General features: G+C 39.2%; 1 protein-coding gene across 1 annotated transcript in view; it reads left to right on the forward strand.

Annotated features, from left to right (window-relative positions):
• Positions 1 to 22,329, forward strand: part of LOC124162020 — a 35,636-nt gene that overhangs the window by 12,442 nt on the left and 865 nt on the right. The window contains exons 4-11 of the mRNA XM_046538345.1: positions 635 to 777; positions 3,695 to 4,063; positions 9,039 to 9,182; positions 9,497 to 9,618; positions 9,751 to 9,875; positions 14,767 to 14,864; positions 17,563 to 17,739; positions 20,821 to 21,003. Coding sequence (XP_046394301.1) covers positions 635 to 777; positions 3,695 to 4,063; positions 9,039 to 9,182; positions 9,497 to 9,618; positions 9,751 to 9,875; positions 14,767 to 14,864; positions 17,563 to 17,739; positions 20,821 to 21,003 — 1,361 coding nt within the window. The remainder of the gene's footprint in view (positions 1 to 634; positions 778 to 3,694; positions 4,064 to 9,038; positions 9,183 to 9,496; positions 9,619 to 9,750; positions 9,876 to 14,766; positions 14,865 to 17,562; positions 17,740 to 20,820; positions 21,004 to 22,329) is intronic.

A 22,329-nucleotide genomic window follows, 5' to 3' on the forward strand; every position in this document is an offset into this window, starting at 1 on the left:
CGTAAAGTTATCACCGTGGCTAATTCGGGAACACTTAAACTACTCTTAAGTTCAGTGTGTTTGTCACATGACCCTAGGGGTTGAGGTCATATAAGAATAAAGCATGAAACGAAAAGTAGAAAAAGAATGGGTGTTGAGTCCCAGGTGGCTCAATCTACCACTGGCCTTAGTCTAGTTCAAAGGCAATAACGGATTTATAAAAAATCAGCAGAGTCAAGATCAGCTTGTAGGCATTTGTGCATGCTATTATATTCTAGAGAGACTTACCTGGGAGGGTCTCACAATAGAGTTTCTCTGGCTAACTCCCCTGCAGTGAACCTCTCTCATACCTATTGCCATTGACAGGTGGCTCCCAAATGTGCCAGCACCTTTGGGCAGTGGCTAAGGAATAAATCTAAACTTGACACGCCAGTGAAAGATTCAGCTCTTTAGTGAATATGGTAACCAGACATTGAAAACCTTAAATGTATAATATTTGTCTTATCGAGGTCCATGTGGAGAGTTTCATTTTTCTAAATGATATTTCATTGTGATGGAATCAGTTTTGAATCAGAGTTGGTATTTATATTAATTTTGCATTGTTAGAAAGAATTCACGTCATTAATGAAGTGATTTATTTTTGTACTCTAATCAGATGATACCCCTCGCCGCCAGTTGTCCTCAAGGAAAGCAAAGCAGAAACCAATGATATCGTATGCTGAATCGGGAGACGAAGAAATACTTGGCCTGGATGACAACAGTGACTCGGATGATCCTGTTTGGGTTCCTGATGAAAAGGTTTGTTTCATCCATCTTATATTGATGGTTGGGTAATGCTTGTGTTGTATTTGGCATTTTTTTATGCTTATAGTGCTTGCGGAGTTTCTGTGCTCTGAGGAGCTTTCCAAAATGGAGCTGCCCATGGTAGATTAGCTGTGATTGGCTTCCAGCATCCATTTCGGTAAACGCATTCTTGTTTCAGTGCATAGTGCCATAGAGTGAAAGTGCTACCGCTTACAACCTAGAGAAAATGGTGGTCCAAAAGACTCCCCAAAAGCAAATTTAATGCCTCGTTGATGTGAGGCTCTATAGCATGGAAATGTGGTGGATAAGTAACTATTATAGATGTCGATTCAAATTCAGATTGCAGTATTCATCACTGGGATTTGAGAAAGTTATCTCCATTGACACAAACCTCCATGATAAAGTGACATAAACTTAAAACCTCTTCACCACACTTATAAAAAATACAAATACATTGGAACCTTGGTTATACGACCCTCAGTTATGCAATGACCTCACTTATACACCGATTTTTTTTGGTCCCGTGAATAACCCCATGCGAACCCATGTATTTCCAACCTCAGTTATGAAAATTTTCACTTATATGACGACCTCGGTTACAAAACGTATTTTTCCCGTCCAATGAGATAAAATAAAAAAATACGACTTGTCAGAGAACTGCTCTAAGAGAAGATTGCGGTATGTGCACTGATTTTAGTCACTCGAGCGGGAGTGGTGTGTGCTCATTACATAGATATTACAATAATGAATGATAAGTTTTAACAAGCCATGGTATTTATTAAATATTTAATCGTAAAAAATAGATATCGTCATTAAAAAATCTACAAGCATGAAATACTCCAGGAGTAATAATCTCTCGATTTAGGCAATAAAAAATAATAGGAAACCACACTATTGAGAATGGATATCTTTCAGAGCGACACTCATTTTTACGAAGTTCACGAGATCAAAAACCAGAGGTTCATAATAATGAAATTTGTGAGAGCATATCTTTTAGGAATCAGCAAAAAAAAAAATACCTCGCCAAAATTTTTAGTCTCTTCAATCTCCCATAATTATAGTCTAGCTGCAGAATAGCTTCAGTCATGTGTATCATATATGTGATTAAAATATGCACAAATAAATGAAAAACAAGCACATTCTTATGATGTTATCAATAGAAGAATGTGGCTGAATGCAGGTGATTGTCTTTAATCCCAGCACTTCCTCAATCATAACATATCAATTATAAAAAAACTAAATAATCAGTAACTGTTATTAGACTGTAGAACAATGGCATCTACCAGGGATAGCTCGATTGAAATCAAATTTAAAGATGGATTCGTAGCGACAATAGCTTCTTATCATTAGAACAAAATTAAGCATTAATGGTGCTCTCTTGAATTTTTTTTTACCAGAGAGGTAAATTTTTCAGAAAATTATATCTTATTCTATGTATATGTTTGGTTTGAAGTCATCAGCTGGAAATGTGATTCCAGCAAAAATAATTTTTGACTGCCTAGCTGTTGCCCTCCGAACTTATGCGGCAGTTTCTTTTCGTCTTCCGATTGTAGTGACCATTTAGCGTCATCAAAATCCATGCGCAAAACGCAAACTCCTTGGCTACCGCATGATGTAATCAAGGGTTGATGTCTTCCTGAATACAGTAAGTCATGTGAACAAGATGTATTCCGAGACCTTGTTTGTAAATTGATAAACCTATGCTACATATCAAAAAGTGTGGTTATCCTGCATAATGGAACACTGCATTGCAGTTCTGCATTTACTCACGATTGTGACCCACTGACCTACAGTCCAGTCGGCGAGAGTTGTCCGATCGAAGTTCTAAAGGAGGGGCAGAGAAACCTGCACCAGCACGGTTTGCAGCCAATCGCTGTCCCCTAAAAGCACCTAATACGCTTGCCTAGTCATGCAACGTTGTCACATGCATATGAAGTACTGAAACAAGCCCTTTCTTCGAATCACCAAAGCAGGGGATTCTTCCTTTGGGTCCTTCACGCCCATCGTCCCATCTGGCTGCTTTTTTCACGGAACCCTTTTGTTTACATGTGAGGTGGGCGTTTCCCTTTATTACCTGGCAATCTTGCCCCCTACCCTAATTTAGATCCTTCTAAATGTCATGGGATAACTCTTGTTGGCCGGACTGTACCTGTGCGTGCGATGTGGCTGGAGCCTTCAGAAATTCACTGTCTGCAGGAAAGAAGAGCAGGCAAAACATTGAGCAGTGCCTGGCTTTACAACGGATTAATTGATACTTCGTTTAGACTTTATTTTGTGCACGCTTGATTTTTTAAAATGTTCGTATCTCTGAAATTTTGTAAATTGAGTGCTCGTAAGAAGAGGATTTACTGTACAGCCAATTTATAAGTGGGTCACCATGATTTCACGTGAATGAAGCTTATTGTATGATTTTGTGTGAATACTGAAGTACATATATCCTAAGCAAGCTCGTGTTGAAAGGGTTTAGGTTGAAATAGTAGGGTAGCATTACGGCAGCTGAATTTGGCAACATTAGATTAGATCACGCACAACCTTTTTTGTGATTGTTTGGCTTTTTTTAAATCAGTATCAAAGGTGTAAAGCATTGATGACTTGCAAATGATTCATATAATTATTCTCAATTTTATCTTTAATGTTCCATTTTAGTCTATTATATCTGATGTTGTGTAATGCCAAGGACTGTATGTTCCTTTAGTATTGAATTAATGCCAAAATTATTTTATTTATGCATGCACCTGCTGTTCTGAATGAATATATCGTACAGATTTCTCATTTGAAAATCATATGGTTGTATGTATACTTTTGACGTATTTTTTATAGTTCTAGATTACTGGCAAAGGTTTTTGTTTAAATTTATTTGCTGGATAAAAATAATAATCACATATATCTTTTCTTGTTCGTTCATTGATAGAAGGGGTCATCGGATGAGGGAAGTAATTTTAGCTGGTCCAAATATGAGAAGTTGCATTTGAAGGCCAAGAAGTCAGGCAGCCAGTCCAGGCTTAGGTATAAAGGGGACGAGAGAGGGATGAAGCAATGTGTCTCAGAAAATGTAGTGAATGTGAAAGTAAGTGGCAGTACAAAGTTTTCATCCGACGGGAACAAGGGTGAGGGTGCTGATGCAGTGAACACCGCTCCTGGAAAGCCAGTTTCCAGAACCAATGGAGTGGAACCTGATTCAAAGAACGTTGTTGCAGCCTCCAGTAATACCTTAGTTAAGACATCATCAGATGCAAAAACTGATATCTCAAACCCCGCTCCATTAACAATGCCATTTCAGGTAAGGTTTCGCTATATTCTTTTTACTTTAGTATGTTCTTTATGTATTCAATGTGATGATCATTGTAGTGTGATGTTGTTGTGTGTGTAAATTGAAGAAATTTTTACCTAAAAGCGTATGCTTTTCTGAACGCTGATGTGGAAATATATCAATGAAGCTCTTTTGTGTAAATTAGGAATAAAGAGGGAAGTGCTTAAATGTTTAATCAGAAAGACTGAGTATGGCTACTCTCTAATACTTTTGATCTCTGGTTAAAGATTTTTCTTTTTATGTACTTTGATTTGGTCTTTAAAGGTTGAATATCATCCATAAAGCTGAATTCCCATTAGTGAAGTAAGCAGCTGATTTCGTATTTCAATAAAATTTAGTTATTTAGTCATTTAATCTATGGTCAGCAATGATAATATCCAAAGTGAAGAAAACTTTACTCATATTTATAAGTGCTTTTCCCCTGGGCAACAACCTTGTCACAGTGGAAAGGATTGTGTGTCCCTATGACCCCTAGAGCTGCACTGGCAGGATTAATTCTAAATTACTCCTGGTAGGGCCACCCATACCAGAAAGGTCGAAGGGTAAGAGCCAGACAAAAGGTAGTCCACGTGATGGTGTCACGTAAAAAACACTGTTGGAATGGAAGTGGGAAACCCTACCAACTATCTCTTCCCTGAAAACATGGAGTACAACCAAATGAGCCCTGGAAATTCATTGAAAGGGATCAGTCTGCAAAGGGCGGGTGTCGTTCATGGCAGCAAGATGGGCTAGGGCCTTGGGGTCGTCAACATGTGAAATTCTTGCAGATACTTATCATCATCATCATCAGCTGCAATGAAGAAAAGAAGACGGAAAAGAAGAAGACAGCGATCTAGGGACATGGAATGTGAGGACAATGGACAATGATGAGGGTGGGGAAGCTAGACAACAACAAAAGGGAAATGGGTAAAGGGAGGATAGATATCTTAGGATTATGTGAAATGAGGTGGAAGGATGATGGGGACTACTGTAGTGATGTGTATAGGGTTAAATGTATTTAGTGGTGGGGAGGAAGTCAGCGAGGGTTTTAGTTTAGTAGGGGTAGTTTTAGAGGGGTAGTTAGTATTAAACGGGAAGATGGGTAAGCGCGTGGTAGGTATAGACTAGGTAAGCGATAGGATTCTGGTGGTAGAAATTCAGGTACGACCCACCAATCTTGTGGTTGTTCAAGTTTACATGCCCACTAGCAATTATAGGGAGGAAGGTGAGGTATATGAACAGCTCGAAGAAATAATTAGAGAAACTGCAGGTAAGAAAACTCTTAGTAGTGATGGGAACTGGAACGTCTCAGTTGGGGAAGGGAGGGATGGACATGAAACAGGAGATTTCGGACTAGAAATGCGGATTGACCAGGGAGAGAAAGCTGCAGAATTTTGCAGGAGAAACAAATTACAGTAGTGAGAAACACTTATAATTATCGTAATTATGTATCAATATTTTACCAGATTTAAAAATAAGGCCTTTAATGTTGAAATTGGAAGGCTAAGTAGCATGAAACTATGTAAATTACCCCACTTATTCCTTTTCTTGATGGATTTTGCAGGCGATCAAAATTACATTTTTTCACTAAAGCACACACACAAACTTTTTGCATCGGAAAAATAAGAAAGAGGTTTTCCTTTGTTTTTGTATGGTGGGAACAGTCAACATATTGTCCGCATCTCAAACCTTTCAACTTCTTCAGCCTCTTCCAACGGCAGATGGAGAATTTACGCAATAATTAATCCTACCTGTCCCGGAAGTCTATGATTTGACATTCTCCTTCTCGTACGGAGTCTACCAAGATCTGCAGCTGTCGATTTAATGAAGTTAATTCGTGTAATATCTCTCTTATCTTTCGCAGACTGCTAAAGCACAAAAGAATCGACAGGAAAATATTTAACATTTGTAAAATACTGCCATTGGCAGCCTCCAGGATGTGTATCTACAGCACATTTTGTCTAAAGTATCTACGCCACCTTTTGTTGCATTGTAAAATGCAATTATCTCTGTTTTCCCTGACTCTATATCATCACTCAACCTGTAGTGCATGAATGAAATTAAGCAAACAGCATTTTATGTATTGGGGACACTGGATATTAAAATCTTGTTGGCTGAGAATTCATAAAGTGAAGAGCCCATTATATGCCCTTTGGATGACGCAAAATCAATAGGCCCTTTTATTTTTTATGATTGTACCAATGTACATCAGCCCTTTTATTTAATTTTTCTACCAGTTTAATTGATGTGAACCAAATTTTCCACTGTGACATTCCTGTTGGACCACATTATTGGCTCTGAGAGATGAAGAACTGACTGGTATGGTTTTGATAGGTTTTTGTCTTTGTCTGACAGCGACGTATCCCATCTGTCTTTTCCTGCGGACAAATACTTGTACAAAGTTTTTGGCATAGGTAAGTCAATTGCATCATTTTCAAACCATGCTTAGAGGTCTTGCTAGGATATATGTATACACTTTGAAATGGCATCAGCACCTGAAAGCAATTAACATTTCATCAATGCATGTAACCGTTCCCAATGAATAGCGGCATTGGGAGCTTTTTGCTAGAGAGCGAAATAGCTCAGAAAACGGAGGTGCTGGGTAGGCTTTGAATCGACCCAATTTGATTCAATCCGCAGAGTTATCAAAATGGAGACTTGTTAGTAGTAAAGTAAACTGCTATCCTGACATTAATGATCAGAAAATTTCCCTAGCACTGCCATCTATGACAAATACCGTATTTCTCCGAATGTAGTCCCCCTCTGAATATAGTCCCCCCCCCCCTAATTTTGAGGCTTCAGTTATGGGAAAAGTTAAAAAAATGCGTTTGAATATATTCCCCCCTTTACTTTTACCACAGAAATTAATTTAGTTTAGCTTAATTTAGTGTAGAGAAACTTGACAATCCAAAAATTCTGGAATGGCTCTCGAAGTATACACATACAGCAAAACCTCTTTACATAGTAATGGAGGGGACCTAAATTTGGGCATTTTTTTTGGGCTTTTTTTCAGCTAAATTTATGTGATATGAATGGCTCTCGGAGATAAGTAGGTATTTAGGGATGGTTGGATCGGATACCTCGAATCCAAATATCCATAGATATGCCCTTCACCTTATACTCCAGATCCAAATTCATCGAAGAAATTGAATCTGAATCTGAAATTTTAAATCAATGCTTTCGTAAATGCAATGTCCCGTACAAGGGAGTAGAAAGAGTTCCAATCCTCTCTGTCTGTACGCTGTTGCCCTACTATGCTTGTTCTACTCATGAACAATTTTGTTTAAAAGCTCTCGTATTGCAATAGAATTGCAGCTGTGGAAAATTTTGAGGCAAAACACAACATGCACATAGCATGAACCTTCCCAAGAGATTGAACAACAATCGGGGGAATCTCAGCACCATAGGACAATAACTACATCGTAGATTTCATGGAACTGCACTCAGCCCTCCACCAGCCAACGCCTCTGCCGTCTTTTTCCTTTCCAAGACCCCACAGGCCATAAATCACTTGCCTCTATGGAATATATCAAGTTACACGGGAACAATGGAAACATGTTTCATCCCTACCCCATCTCACCAACTGACATTTTTCAGTCTACCAGGTTCAATTCTCCCAGTTTCTGGAGGCCAAATGCTAGGTGAGTTACCTACTGACATGAGCTCAAAGATATCTCGATAGCTTTCAATAATTGTATGATCGTATGACATGCACGATGGCAAAAAAGAATGAGACCTAACGTGACGCATATCTGACAGCATTTAAGTTTTTTAAGCTCTAATTTATTGACCCAAAGATTTATAGTCACAACAAGGCTTCTTATATTCAACATAGTCCAAACAGGACCATTTCCAAAGAAACAAGCATATCATGAGCACATTCAAACAAGACGAGACGGACTGGAAACTTCAGGCAACACAAACTGCGTACATCACATTGCTGCGCCTTTGCCCCATCGCTTTGAAGGCAATGACATCACATGCAAGATCGGACGTGTTCTTCCCTTGCTCCTTCGCTTGTAGCCTCGTTGCTTGAAAGATGGAGGGAGGGTGCTCCTTCTTCTTGACCTCTCCTTCAGTGCTCTTCACTTTCAAGCATTTCTGATTTCTTATATCCACCATTTAGTCCAACAATGTACACTCTCGTTCGAATTTTTTAAACTGCAGGTTTTGACACCAATATAATTTACAATTGCAATAATACTCATAATAGCGTCTGAAGATGATTTTGAAAAATCAGGTCCTTAGCATAATGGAAATTACTTGGCAAGACAGATGTTGACTATTAACCGGGTATTGTACTTCTAAACTACGCATTTCTCTATGTTAGATATGCGATTACTATTTGCAGTATAAATACCGTGGGATGCCCACTCGTGGCAGTAAACTTAGCACGACCTCCAAAGCGAAAACCCCATGCAATCTTTTCCATGTTCACTTCTGAGGTACCAACGTGATGGAGCGATGCTTACAGGTAATAAAAGCAAACAGAAGCATTTTAAAAATACATCACTAAGGGAGAAACTTCCCTGCCTGCCACTTGTCTTTGACCTAGGGTTTCAGATGACTTGACTCACGCTGAAAACCAAGGCCACTCAGTTCCCTTTGGACTTGCGACCGGTGAAGGGGAGGGGGAAAGATAAGAAGTTTGTGTAATAGACGCACCCCCATTTTCGGCTGCAATTTCTAGGAAAAAATCTTACACATGCTTATACGGTGTATTAGTTCACATTTTGGGGTTGTAAAGTAGGCATGATTAGCATTGATCAGCACTGGGCAACTTTATTTTCTTTGGTGGTACCACTCTCTTTATGGTCCACATGGAAATATCAACAGTTTAAATTGCTGTTCAGTGAAAAACCGTGATAGTAGGTGTTAAGTCAGCAGATACATTCTGTTGTCCATTGTGCTTTTTTAATTTTTTATTAAATCTGCTGCTCCAATTGTTTTTATTATTTTCTTGCAGTCAGGCAAATTCATTGCATTGAAGACAGATCTGGAAGAAAAGGAAGATCCAACGATTTGGAGGGTTGATGGGAAGTCTTTGCTACAAAAGTATGAGCCATTCAGGGCAGAAAGTGGAAATACTTGCTACAGAAATGTCAGCACGGTGGGTGAACGTATTTCTTTCAATTCTTGATTATCTATGCTCATGTATATGTTAAGGTGCAAAAAATTGAAAAATTGTTAGCAAAAAACATGGAAAATGTATTTGTGGTATCAATATTTGATTTATTAGAAAGAAAAACGTTCAGATTAAGTGTCTCTTATATTCCGGTCAATAGAGAATTTGTTTTGCAAAAGCTCTTTTGATCTTGCACGTCTTTTTAGATTCATTTTTAAGTTTAACCTTTACCTCTAAAGTATTTTCAAAACTTAGTATGGGCTATACAAATTATATTTATTTTGCAATTCTGTTTTTAGTACTCTGGCTGGGGGCCTAAAAGTCATTTTCAGTATCAGGAAATTCCAGTAAAATTTATTAAACTAGATCGAGTTGAAACCATTGTTGAAATTATAAAAGCTGAGCTACCTATAAATGAAGAGTAAGTACCTATTTTTCATTGCATGTGGAACTATTATTTGGGTTATTTATATGTATTATATTATATATATCTATTATATTTGTTATGTATATGTATTAAGTTTGCTCACCTGTCTAAAAATTGTTGTTTCAGCAAACTGTGTGAAAAAATCATGATAGAATATGAGAAATATTCTTATGCCTATGAAGTATTTGTGCAAACCTTGTTGTCTCAAGCCCTTGACTCCAATTTTCTGTCCGAAATTATTGCTGAAAAAGGTAAGATTTAAGCAATTCTCTCTCTTGATTTGAATGAATTTTTTGAATTTGCAAATTTTGTGTTTGTGTGGAGTTAGTATCCAGAACATATTAATGTCAGGGGTCTCAAATTTACTAGGCCACGAGGGCCACATTCCAAGTTTTGAATCGCCCCACGAGCCGGATAGCAAATTTGCCGATTACTGAAGTATACAATATTCAATGCTTGAAACGAGTACGCTGGCTGGATGAAAGCCCTCTGCGGGCCGGATCCAGCCTGCGGAGGGCTTTAATCCGGCCAACGTACTCGTTTCAAGTATTGAATAGTGAATACTTTGGTGGTCAAATAAAAAATAACTGATTTATTAGTTTAAAGTATACCGGGACTAGCCGCGGTGATAACTTTTACGGGAGTCACCCGCAATGCACAATCGTGCGAAAGATCCACAGAGAAAAAATCATTCGCCTTGACTGGGATTCGAACCCGGATCCCTCGATTTCCGGTCGAGTGCTTTAGCCAGTTAAGCTACCGAGGCGTCATTCTTCTCTGTGGATATTTTCGGACACTACCGGACAAGATGTTGCTGGACTGCTGAGCATATGATGCCACAAGCAGTCCAAATCGTGCGCACAGCGCCACAGCCGGAGAGCAGGCCCGGACATAGAGCGAACACCTCTTAGTGTTCGCTCTAGACTAGTCTAGAGTCTTATTCTAGAGCGAACACCTCTTAGTGTTCTATGTCCGGGCCTGCTCTCCGGCTGTGGCGCTGTGCGCACGATTTAGACTGCTTGTGGCATCATATGCTCAGCAGTCCAGCAACATCTTGTCCGGTAGTGTCCGAAAATATCCACAGGGAAGAATGACGCCTCGGTAGCTTAACTGGCTAAAGCACTCGACCAGAAATCGGGGGATCCGAGTTCGAATCCCGGTCAAGGCGAATGATTTTTTCTCTGTGGATCTTTCGCACAACTGATTTATTGGAAGTGTGTGGGGATGTAGTAAATGACTTAAAGAGGAATGGAGCGCTATGAGCGATGATGACCTGTAAAAAAACAAAACTCTAAACATTCGTGTTTTAAATACCATGTACTTTTATTATCGTGATTAATTAATTTCAAATTACATCCTCTAACAAGTTACGACAATTAGAAAAATAAACATTATCTGCCTCTTAGTGCGATAGGGTGTACGATATTTTTAGTGAGCATTAGCCAGCACAAACAAACTGGATGGTTTACCCACGCGAGAGTATGCCAAGTATAATTTTCCGTGTGAAAAACACGGTGAACCCTAAATCTAAGCCGCAAACATACATCGTTAGGCCTTGGGACTTAATGACTGTCAGTTCATGATCCTGTAAAGGGCCGTTCCGTATTCAACCTTATAGACGAAACCTTGGATTGTGCCACAGAAAGCATTCTAGCGAAAGGTTTCAACTTCGCCAATGCTCCTAAGACAATTCCGAAAGAAAAAATCATCACCGGAATTGAATCCGCCATCCGGAAGCTGCCAAAAGGGATTGCAGATGAGATAAGGGAAGACGTGGGGAGTATCCTCCGTAAATCAAGACCACCGAGACCGAATATAACAGCTGCAGAGAGACGAGCGTTGAGAAAGCTCCAGGACAATGGTAATATTCTCATATTACCCGCAGATAAAGGGAACGCTACTGTTTTGATGCGAAAGGAAGACTACGAAAAGAAAATATTATCTCTTCTCCAGGAGCAAACCTACAGAAAGATGAAGGCCGATCCAACAAGCAAATTGGAACGAAATACCAGGGCCATCATCAAGAGTTCATCCATTCCAAGAGAATATCAACGAGGCCTCCTCCCTTCGGCTGCAAAACCACCGAGACTATACGGCCTACCAAAAATCCACAAAGAAAACGTACCTCTGAGGCCGATTGTGAGTCAAATCGACGCCCTAACTTACTGGCTTTCCAAATATCTAGCCCAATCACTCCAGGAATACGTTGGACGGACTTCATCGCATGTGAAGAACTCATCCCATTTTATTGATATTCTTAATACGGTCTCCGTCACAAACGAAGACATCATAGCCAGCTTTGATGTGGTGTCTCTGTTTACAAACGTCCCTATCCAAGAATCAGTGGATATCATCCGACGACTCATCTCTGAAGGCATCCCGAATGACTTTCCCAAATTAGTGGAATATTGTCTAAGAAATTCTTATTTCTTATGGAATGGGGAATTTTACGAGCAAACAGAGGGGACAGCTATGGGGTCTCCACTATCTCCAGTTGTAGCGAACCTTTTCATGGAGGATTTCGAAGAAAAGGCCATCGCGTTGTACGAAAAGAAACCATCGCTCTGGCTGAGATACGTTGACGACACGTTCATCATTTGGCCCCATGGCGCCGAAGAATTGCAGAAATTCCTACAGCATCTCAACTCGCAGCACCACGCTATCAAATTCACAATGGAAATGGAACATGATGGTCAACTTCCCTTCCTGGATGTTTTGGTAAAAAGGAAAAGAAATGGGCTCCTAGGACATGCCGTTCACAGAAAGAAAACGCATACTGACCGCTATCTGAACGCTTTTTCGCACCACCACCCAGTGCAAAAAATCTCCTCGGTGGCAACATTAATACATCGTGCCTATGCCATCTCAGACACCGAGTCACTATCTGCGGAGAAGAAGCATCTCCTTGAAGTGCTGGTAAGGAATGGCTACAGCAGTAGCATGTTGAATAGAAGATTTGTGGAGCAGGAGAACAAAGACGCAGCCCCAAAAAGGACCTCTGAGGAAGAGAGCCGGCCGGAGCCGGAAGCATACGCCACAATTCCTTTTGTGGCGGGCACATCAGAAAAGATTGCCAGAATGCTCAGAAAACACAACGTAATTACACGTTTCAATTGCGTGGCAAAGATATCAGACATGCTACCCGGAGCGAAGGACAAACTCCCAATTGACCTTTATGAGGGTATATATCGAGTGCCTTGCTCATGTGGTAAATATTACATTGGTGAGACCTGCAGATCAATGAAAGTCCGATTGCAGGAACATGGGAGGGCTACGAAAAACAAGCAGCACCAACTCTCAGCCATATCTGAGCATGCTTGGAGTGAACCTGGGCATAACATCCTCTTTGAAGACGCCAGGATAATAGCTAAAGAGAATAAATACTTCCCTCGCTTGATCAGAGAAGCTATTGAGATAGCGAAAACGCCCTCAAATTTCAACAGAGATCAAGGCTACAGCTTGCATACTGCATGGAAGAGGATTCTCCGACCACCAACAATGAGAGATGGACAACCGGCCAATGAGAGAGCAGCAGCGGATCAGCAGCCGCCGCCGCCTATATAAGGCGAAAAATTTTATGCCTATAAAAGGCAGAAAATTTTTCCAAAATTTTACCTTTGACCTGAAGACGCCGACTGTAACGCCGGCGAAACTGTTGTCTTTAAAATACAACAAACGCGGTGAAGAAACCCGAATAGAATGGAAAGATCAATACTTACAGTCGTCAAGGGGACAGTAAGCCAATAATGCTAAATTTAAGCTTTTTTTAGATGTTTTTTTATAAATTCATCGTAAATCATGTGGAAAATGAAATTCAATTGCAAGAATAAGAATGTGCATTTCTTTTTTCTTTCCAATGGTATGTCTCAACTTAATGTGGCCATTATCACTAATTTAAAAATGCAAAAGAAAAAAGGTCCGCAGTAATTGAAAACGAACTTTACACGTATGTCTTAAGGAAATGGCTCAGGGCCCATTCTAGGGCCTCATGGGCCCTGGAGAAGAATGAAAAATAGTTTAAAACATATTCTCAGTCCTATTGAACATACATACCAAATTTCATAGGAATCGGTCCAGCCGTTTCAGTACGGTATTTGAACAGAAGTTATGACGCGGAAACCTCAATCTATTTTTCTTTCTTATTTTTACGGCCGATTTTGATGACTTTTATGAAAATTTGGCCGGCATTGAATGTGCTAAGAGCCTTGATGTTACAAGCTGATGTCTTTTGACCATATTTTCCAACCTTGATTTTTAATCCTTTTTGAAGAATCTGCTGTTGGTAATGGATAAGGCCCAGGAAGACACATTGAACAATTTCGTATTTATAATGAATACATAGTGCAATATTCGTGGTCGATTATTGAATTTTATCTCTACCATTAGTTATTTGAGATCTTGAGTACTGTTCAGCATTTGTGCTATTGTCGAGAATATATATTTGTGCTCATCTAGTTAGCCCCTTGATTCATGGCATTTGTGTAAATGGTGTTTGGTAACAAAACTCAAACAGACAGTCAATGCTATAACAGTAACATGTCTCGTAACCCAGAGTTAAGCCAAGACCTTTTAATTTTATTGGACTCCTTCGCCAATTTTCATTTATTGTTGATTCATATAGAGTTTCAAAAGTAAGAGACATATTTATTTCCATCTGTCACCTATTTCTTGAGTTATGTATTCGCTATGAAAAATCAACTGCCTTAACTCTTTCACTGATAAATTGATGATATCACAAGCTTATGGTGGACATGTATCCTCGTCTAAGCTTCTCCTCCATCTTGTTAATTGCCTTGCATGGTTTGTTGTACCTAACTCTTTTGGGACCAATTCCTTTCCTTAGCAAAAGGTTCTACATACCTAATTTAGTGAAGAACCAGCTCTCTTACGATGGCACAAACTCAAGAGAAGTGGGAAGCAAATTCTCATATTTTAAGCTTGTGAGAGAATGTCACCATTGGAGAGGATGTTTTTTTCATCACAGCTTATCCTCATCTGCCATCAACAGAATTCTTTTCATTAAGTACAATTTTGAGAATGAGTGGATGGCCCTTTGTTTTATTTTGAAAGGGTGTCTATCAAGTTATTTTTCAGGTGTCAGTAGTTTACAAAAATTAAACTCCTTCTTTCTCTGGATTCTAGATGATTACTTCCTAAACTGTGTGGAGGAAATGGACAAGGTCTGTGAAGAGAAGAAGACGAGGCTAATGGCAGCACGCCAGTGGCCAAAGAATTTGACAGTAAGTGTACTGTTTTAAAGTCTGTAGAAGTAAGTTTGAGATGTTCCATTGTCCAAATGAGGAAACCAAATTAAAGCCTGACAACTTACAATTTTAATACAAGAAAGAATAGTTAATCCATAGCCATTTTTAGCAATGATATTTTTTTCTATAAAAAAGACAAGTGGGAATTATTCAAGTTGAAAAAAGACCTTTATAAGATAAACAAAGGTATGAAACATTTTTATATACAGTAGATTCTGGTTAACTGGGACAGGTGCCCCAATTAAGCGGCTGTCCCAATTAGGCAAACTCTCTCGTATATGGGCATAAAAAATGTTGAAATGGTAGAAAAAAGACCAGAGAATGTTTATAATTCAAACAAAGTTTATTGAACTATTAATTTGTTTAATAAATCAGCGAGTTTAGTTGATTTTTTAGCTTTTTTAAGGATTATATTAATCTTAGTTGAAAATATTTTTCACAATCTTAGGCAGCATTGGATGAATGCCTTTACTAAGTCCTATTAAAGAACAAATTCATGGTTGATTACTTGAGAATATGTGATTCCTAAATATTTCATATCGGTATAAACATGCGAGCACTTGCTGTTCAAATCATACCTCCTCGTCTGAGGAATTTTTTAAATGTACTCTGCTGCATTCTCGTCATCCTCATCATACGAACAAAGTCGGCAGAGAAATCCAATGACGGCATTGGGCTACCTTCATCATCGTTTACATGAATAAGGGTGGTAACCCCTCAATGAACCACCTTGCATCCCGAGATGTCACTCAGCTACGCTCAGGTGCGATTCCATCCCCATCACTATCCTCATCTTCAGCTTCACCTTGTTGCCTGTATAAATGTATACAGTGAGTCCTCGTTTAACGTCACTTACTGTTCCTGAAAAATGTGACGATAAACGAAATGACGTTAATCGAAGCATAATATCCCATAAGAAACAATGTAAAAAGTGAATATCGGCTCCTAGACTTCACAATTCCTACGCGAAAAAAATGTTAGCGTATCATATCTGGGGCATTTTTTACGGTGGGAATGCCAAACTATCGCATAAATACAAGTTCCTGTCTCCATAGACGACGATAGCAGCAGTGACGTAAATCCTTCTCCATTTTTGTATCTTCCAGCATTTGCTTTTCGGCTTCGCTATGGTGGTCGCCTGGGCGAGCGTCGCCTGGGCATCATCATCGCTGAAACATCGTCGCAGTTGCAGGAACCAAAATTATTGTGATCTCGGCAAAAAAAGTGACGACAAAATCTCCGAGTCCTACACGGAAAAATTCCTTGAAATCACTTTTTAGGTTCCTGAAAACCATTATGTCAAGTAAAACCTTGCGCACCTACGTAAGAATTCATTTTGCAGAAATTTTGCTAAAACCGTAATCGCAATTAACAATAAAAACACTGTTTTACACTTTGTATAGACTGACTGTATTACCGCCCACAAAACGAACAACCTGCAACGCCCGCCGCTTCGCCTTTTGTTTCGCGCGAAATTTAAAAGACTTGACATTATCGCGAAGCGTAGGTGCGATAAACGAATGACGGTCTCAAAATTTTCTTGACGTTATCGCGAAATGACGTTAAACGGGGTGACGTAGAACGAGGACTCACTGTAATAACATTTCAGTATAACTTCTCTGTTTTCATTGGTCCAAATTGCCGTTGATATTTTCGAACTCTTAATGGCTTGTTATTTGGTACAGTTTAGAGTTTATTTCGCTCTCAGATTCTGCTGTAATGTTGAAAACTGCGTTAGAATGTTTTAAACTGCAATGAAAAAAGCAATTTTGAATTATTTGACAGGTGACATCTTGCCAACAATCAGCCAGAAACATAATTGCTTGCAGAATGTTCACCTTTGAGCTTACTCTGGCAGTGGATGATGATGTCAGAAATCTTCTATACATTCTAGAATGTTATCTACTAATTTCCAACGGTAAAGTGTTTTCAAATTTTTAATCATTCCCGTATCCATTGGTTGCACCAAGAATGTTGTTTTTTGAGGCAGAAATTCCAACTGATTATTTTTTAACACACTAACATCGGAATCCTCTATCGGATAGTATAACAGCAAGAGCGTTTAGAATAAGGCAAGAATAGGAACCCTTATGAAAAATAAGACTAAATTAAAGGAGGAAAATATTTTTTAAAAACAGTATTCTGAAATGTAAAAATTTTAATTTGGTCGCTAGTATAGAGTCAATGTCGCCGATTCATAGCCCAATAAAGCAGCATGCTGTCCTAGTTAAGCGGAGAATACTCTGGGATATTCATCTATTGGGTTGTGTTCTTCAAGATCTGCCACAATTAAGCGGCTGCCCCAAGTAACTTATGGGCCCATTAACCGAAATCTACTGTAAATGTATCATCCTGTGAGTGAAGTGAACTTTCTCTCTGTTGCCCTTAGTATTAAAATTGTTTCCCTTATTTTCTCAATGGAGCCTCTCAAACTAGGATATCTTAATGAGTAAATGGGTCTCCATGTCACTTCTTCATGAAAATGAAGTGATCTTTAGTGACTGAAAAACATCAGAATCACTGAAAATAGCATGTGGCATATACATTTTAAAAATCTTTGCTTTCTCATGGCCACCTGCCGAAGTTTCGGTTACGAATATTATTTTTCTTGTATGTTATCACAAATATTAGCTAGCTTTGCTAGGTGTTTCAGTATTATACATTTGCTCTTCAGGAAAGTCTTGTTACTTGGCCGACACTCACCTTGACCCAGGATGAGCCCCCTCTTAGAAATCAGTGCAGTGTATGCTCTGAGCGCCGAGATGTTTCTCTCATGAAAATGGATGGAAAACCATATAAGTTTTCAACCCTTGAGCATGAAGCTCCCAGTGAAGAATCATCTAAATCCGAGGTAAGTATTGGTCTGGTTTAACCTTTTCGCGCCGAGCTCCTTTACGGGAAGTTGCTTTTGGCTCTACGAAGGGTTTGAGAATTTCTTTTTCGCCCCGTACGGAGTTTTTTCTCGGCTTGGGACTGTCCAGGTAGTTGCTTCCTCCCCTTAATGACCTTTCCTAGCGGGGTGCCGGACCCTTACCTCGGCAACTGGGCAAATATAATCCTCGACCCTTTTCCCCAAAGGTAACCCATCCCGGCGTACTTTTGCGGTCAGTTTATTGTTGCCAGTGCAATTTTAATTTTTTTAATTGTTACTGTTGCATTAAATGTCAGTTCATCCATGTATTCCTTTCATTTTGCAATGCCTGTAGAACTTTTAAATGAAGTTCTACGGTTATTTTTAGGGTTTTCAGCAAAACGGCACTATATCGTAGCCAAATGAGCTTTTCCGAGAAGAGTGAGGTTATCGTCTTCCACGTACATATTTCAGTAGGAGAATACTTACACCAATATACTCTTGGGTGTTCCAGTTGGAGGATAATAAGTTTTTCCAAGAAAACATTAACGCTCTAATGTGTCCCGAAATAAGCCCATGAGGGGCACAGGGCAGACCACCTGGATCCTGACCAGAGAACCAAGATATGAGAGTAATTACCTGGGTAGAGAAGTTCTTATTCTTGCAATGGTATGGAATGCTTCTCACAACATGTATCTACGTAAAACATTCCCTATTGGTACATTAAATTTACGAATTTTTAGGATATGCATTAATCAGTATTAATAGCGAAATTCGTTTATAATACCTTTGTATTCAAAGGTTGGTAAGAGGTTATTAAAAAAAGCCGCTGTAAGTTTGGCTCACGACAAAGAACTAATATTTTATTACATTACGAGGGCTTTTTTTCATAGAAGTTAAATCGGATGTTCTATCGAATTTCACCGCAAATGTACACTCAGATTGTAGCTAACAGAGTAACTTATATTTTAGATGTATATCATTACAATATCGCTCCTATAAACTTGCTAGTAAGTTTTAAAAATAACAATTAAACATCTAACCTTAGCGTCTCCAAAAATTGTTCTAGGTGATGATCAACTCCGTTAATATGAACGCTAGAATTCCGTTTAAAATTTGGAACCAATCAGCAGAACATATAGAATGTAATTCCTTGCATTGATTTTCAATAAATGCAACATTTACGTGTTTAGTTATTCCACCATGTAAACAAATAAGTGACCATGAGCACCTTCCTTGAGTGGGTCACTAAGTGCCGGAATGGGCCGAGGTGTTCCCCACACGGACAATAGGAAAGGGTCGGACCTCTCGCGCCGAGGGACCCTAATGGCGGTTGGGACCCCCTTGGCATTCTTGACCGCGAAATCGTGAAAACACGGCCTTTGCCCTTTTGCTTCGAAAAATTCAAGCCGTGAAAAGCCGACCTTCCTTCTTTAGCGTCAGAAAATTCAGGCCGTGAAATCACGCCCTGCGTAGGGAAGAGGTTAAAGACTGAATTGCTGAGGAAAAAGGATTGCAGTTTTGTTGTGATTGTGCGTATGGTAAGGCTTACAGCCCCCTAATGCACTATCTATCCAAGCTCCTAATAGAGCAATTGCTCAGTGAATTATGTGTTATTAAAGGTATTCTATCAGTGAAGGTAGGTTACACAAAGCGATTTGCTTATCATTTCTGCTTTTACCGCCCTCCCTCAATGGAATAGCCATCACAATTCTTTAATTTGCAAGACTTGTGTGCACCTGAATTTTTTTATTTAAATTCTTGTAAAGTATTTGTTTGATCTTCTGGCTTTGTTATTACACTTATTTTTACAGTGGAGCCAATTTATAACAAAACAGAAAGGGATGGTGATTTACTTAGTTTTAAGTAACTTCATGTTACATTTATGTATATGGGCTAATTGCTGTTCAATAATCTTTTCCCCAGAAAGGAAAATGGATGCTTGAAAGCATTGTAGTAATATAATACTACTGGAATCAACATATAAAACTTTTTATTGAGGCCACTTTGAAGTTGGCATTTAGAGGAGTGCACATGTTCCATGGTGTTTTGCAGTCCAGCTTGCATCACAAAAGATTGTAACCAGAGCTTTTTATCTTCTAACATTTTTTCTCTGCTTAAGTCACTCTGCAACTCAACTGTTTGAATGTTGTTACAGCCAAATGTTGTAAAACCATGGCCTGGGCCACTCCAGCATCTGCTTTCACATTGGGTAATGTAAGTGACATTTGTCCACCAATGGCAGCCACACACGCTTTTTCCAAAGGCATCAACACACCTATTTGTTGAGGGCTTTACAGAAAGCTATTCTGCGAGCAATTTCTGCTAATAATCAGCATGTTTTCTAGCTTTCTTGTTTTCAATCTTGGTTATCTTTATGAATTAGTATTTTACTTTTGGTAGTAAGAGCTATTAGAATGGAATGAAATCGAAATTGGAAGCTATGATGTGCTGGAAGGGCTCATAATAGCATGAAGAGACTGTGACTTCCTCAGTTAATCCACATAGACTGTGGAAGTAACGAAGTGTCGTCATTGCTATTTAAATAAACTCTGGAAGTCACAAAGTCTCTTCACTGCCATTACTGGATGGAATTGTTGCTGGGAAAAAGAACCAAAGGTGGGAGGGTGCACCCTTTGCTAAACATCATTATTCTCTGTTGAGTTTTCTTTTTCCTGAACTTAAGAATAATGTGTAATGAACTTGTTCACTATGTGTGACTATGAGCAAGTGTATTGTTTTCAAGAAGTGGAAGCAAGGCAAAAAGAATAAGAGGGGGTGCATCCCTGATGAAACTCTTTCATTTGATCTAGTATCTGGTGGAAAATTAATGACCTTGGCTCTGTAAAGGGGAGAGAGAAAGGAGGTGAATATTAAAAGGTAGGGTTGACTAGAAGGGAGGGAAGTATGTGGTACCAATGATGGAGCAGCATCATTCTTCACAACTGTGCATTGTAAGAATACGATACCCAGTGGGAGCAAGGAAATGGGAAGAGTTTGAGGGGTGTAGTAGGTACAGTTCTCCAAAATTTATTTGAATTGGCTAATATTCGATTCCTATTTTTCTTCTCTCCAATGCAGGAATTCCTCGTTTGCTCTCCGTGCTCTGAGGTATTGGTGCTCTTTCATAACATTGTCCATTTAAAATATCATACTTATGAAAATGGAATTAAGCTGGTCTCGGAAAAAAATGCCTTGGATCCTGACAAGCATAACACTGACATACTTCATGACATACTCGCTGATGTGGAACGAGTTAAAAAGGTAAGATTAGTTGCATATACTACTCTTTGATTATGCATATGTATCTGCACTGAGGGAGCAAGCATGTTTATGTCGTGAATATAGTATTTGCAATGGTCAGAGGTGATGGATCATTTATCAGCCAAACATCACATCATAAAAAAGTCAATCCATACTTCAACTTTGTTGTTATATTAAGTAAATGATTAAACTATTGCAGTTACTCCTTTCTCTTGGGCTACAACATTAATGCTGTGGAAAGGCCTTCATTCCTATGACCCCCTAGTGCTGCTCTGACAGGATTAATTGTCGGTCACTCCTTGTAGTCACCTAAATAACTGGGTGAAGAGCTTGGGAAAATTTTGGGATGTTACTGAGGTGTGTGATTCCACTGACAAGGGGAGACCACGTACCTTGCTCTGCCTTTCTCAATGCCATATTTTTTACGGCATTCATAATTCTAAACACATCTGGGGAATGATAGCGGTTCCATTGAATGGGCCTTAGTTTGGCTGTATGTTATTAATTATATTTCATGCGTTATTTTGAAACGTAGGTTTTTGTAGTGAGATTCATTGGTATCAATGGCTTTCGAGGGCAGCTGCATATTGCATGCTTGAACTTTCACGGCCATTGCAGGTCACATCATCAGGCGATGAAGATGATTCATTGCCTGATAATGCGACCTGCAATGAGCGCAAAAGTTCATGTGCACATTTCACAGCTGCCCCTGCTTTATGCCTCCAATATCATCTTGTACATCAACATTATGGCATAAAAGTATCCACCTTCCTCAGACTTATCTCTCATAAAAAGTTGAAAAACAATCTTTGTTGCAAGGGCGTACCCAGGATCAAAACTGGGGGGGGGGGGGCAAGCCATGGTTGTTCAAGTTGTAGGTAAAGCCGATGTCCCACGATCAAATTTGCATCAAAATTTGATGCAACTGAAGTGCACCCTGTCCCACAGTCAAAATTTCATCCAACTGGCTTTTCGTCCTATCGTTTGTACAAAACACCTTTTTGTCCAAATGGATAGGACAGGTTCTAAATTTTCATCCAATTGGACGAAACCAACCAATCACAGGGCCTTTGACAATAATGTATTGCCAAGCGCTGACACACAGGCCACAAAGGTCAACCTTATTTATCGTCTGCAGGAGCATTTTAATTAATAAATATATATTTTATGGACATGAAAATATCCTCACTTATTGTCAATTATTATCGATAATATATGGGAACATCGGCGACCAACTCCTTCTCCAACATATTTAGTACACTTATTCCAACGCTTTCATACCCCCTTTCCAGCCAAGGTCAAGTTCAGCATTCCTTCTGTTTTCTT

The sequence above is a fragment of the Ischnura elegans genome, chromosome 7, assembly GCF_921293095.1.
Source record: "Ischnura elegans chromosome 7, ioIscEleg1.1, whole genome shotgun sequence".
Lineage (NCBI taxonomy): Eukaryota > Metazoa > Arthropoda > Insecta > Odonata > Coenagrionidae > Ischnura > Ischnura elegans.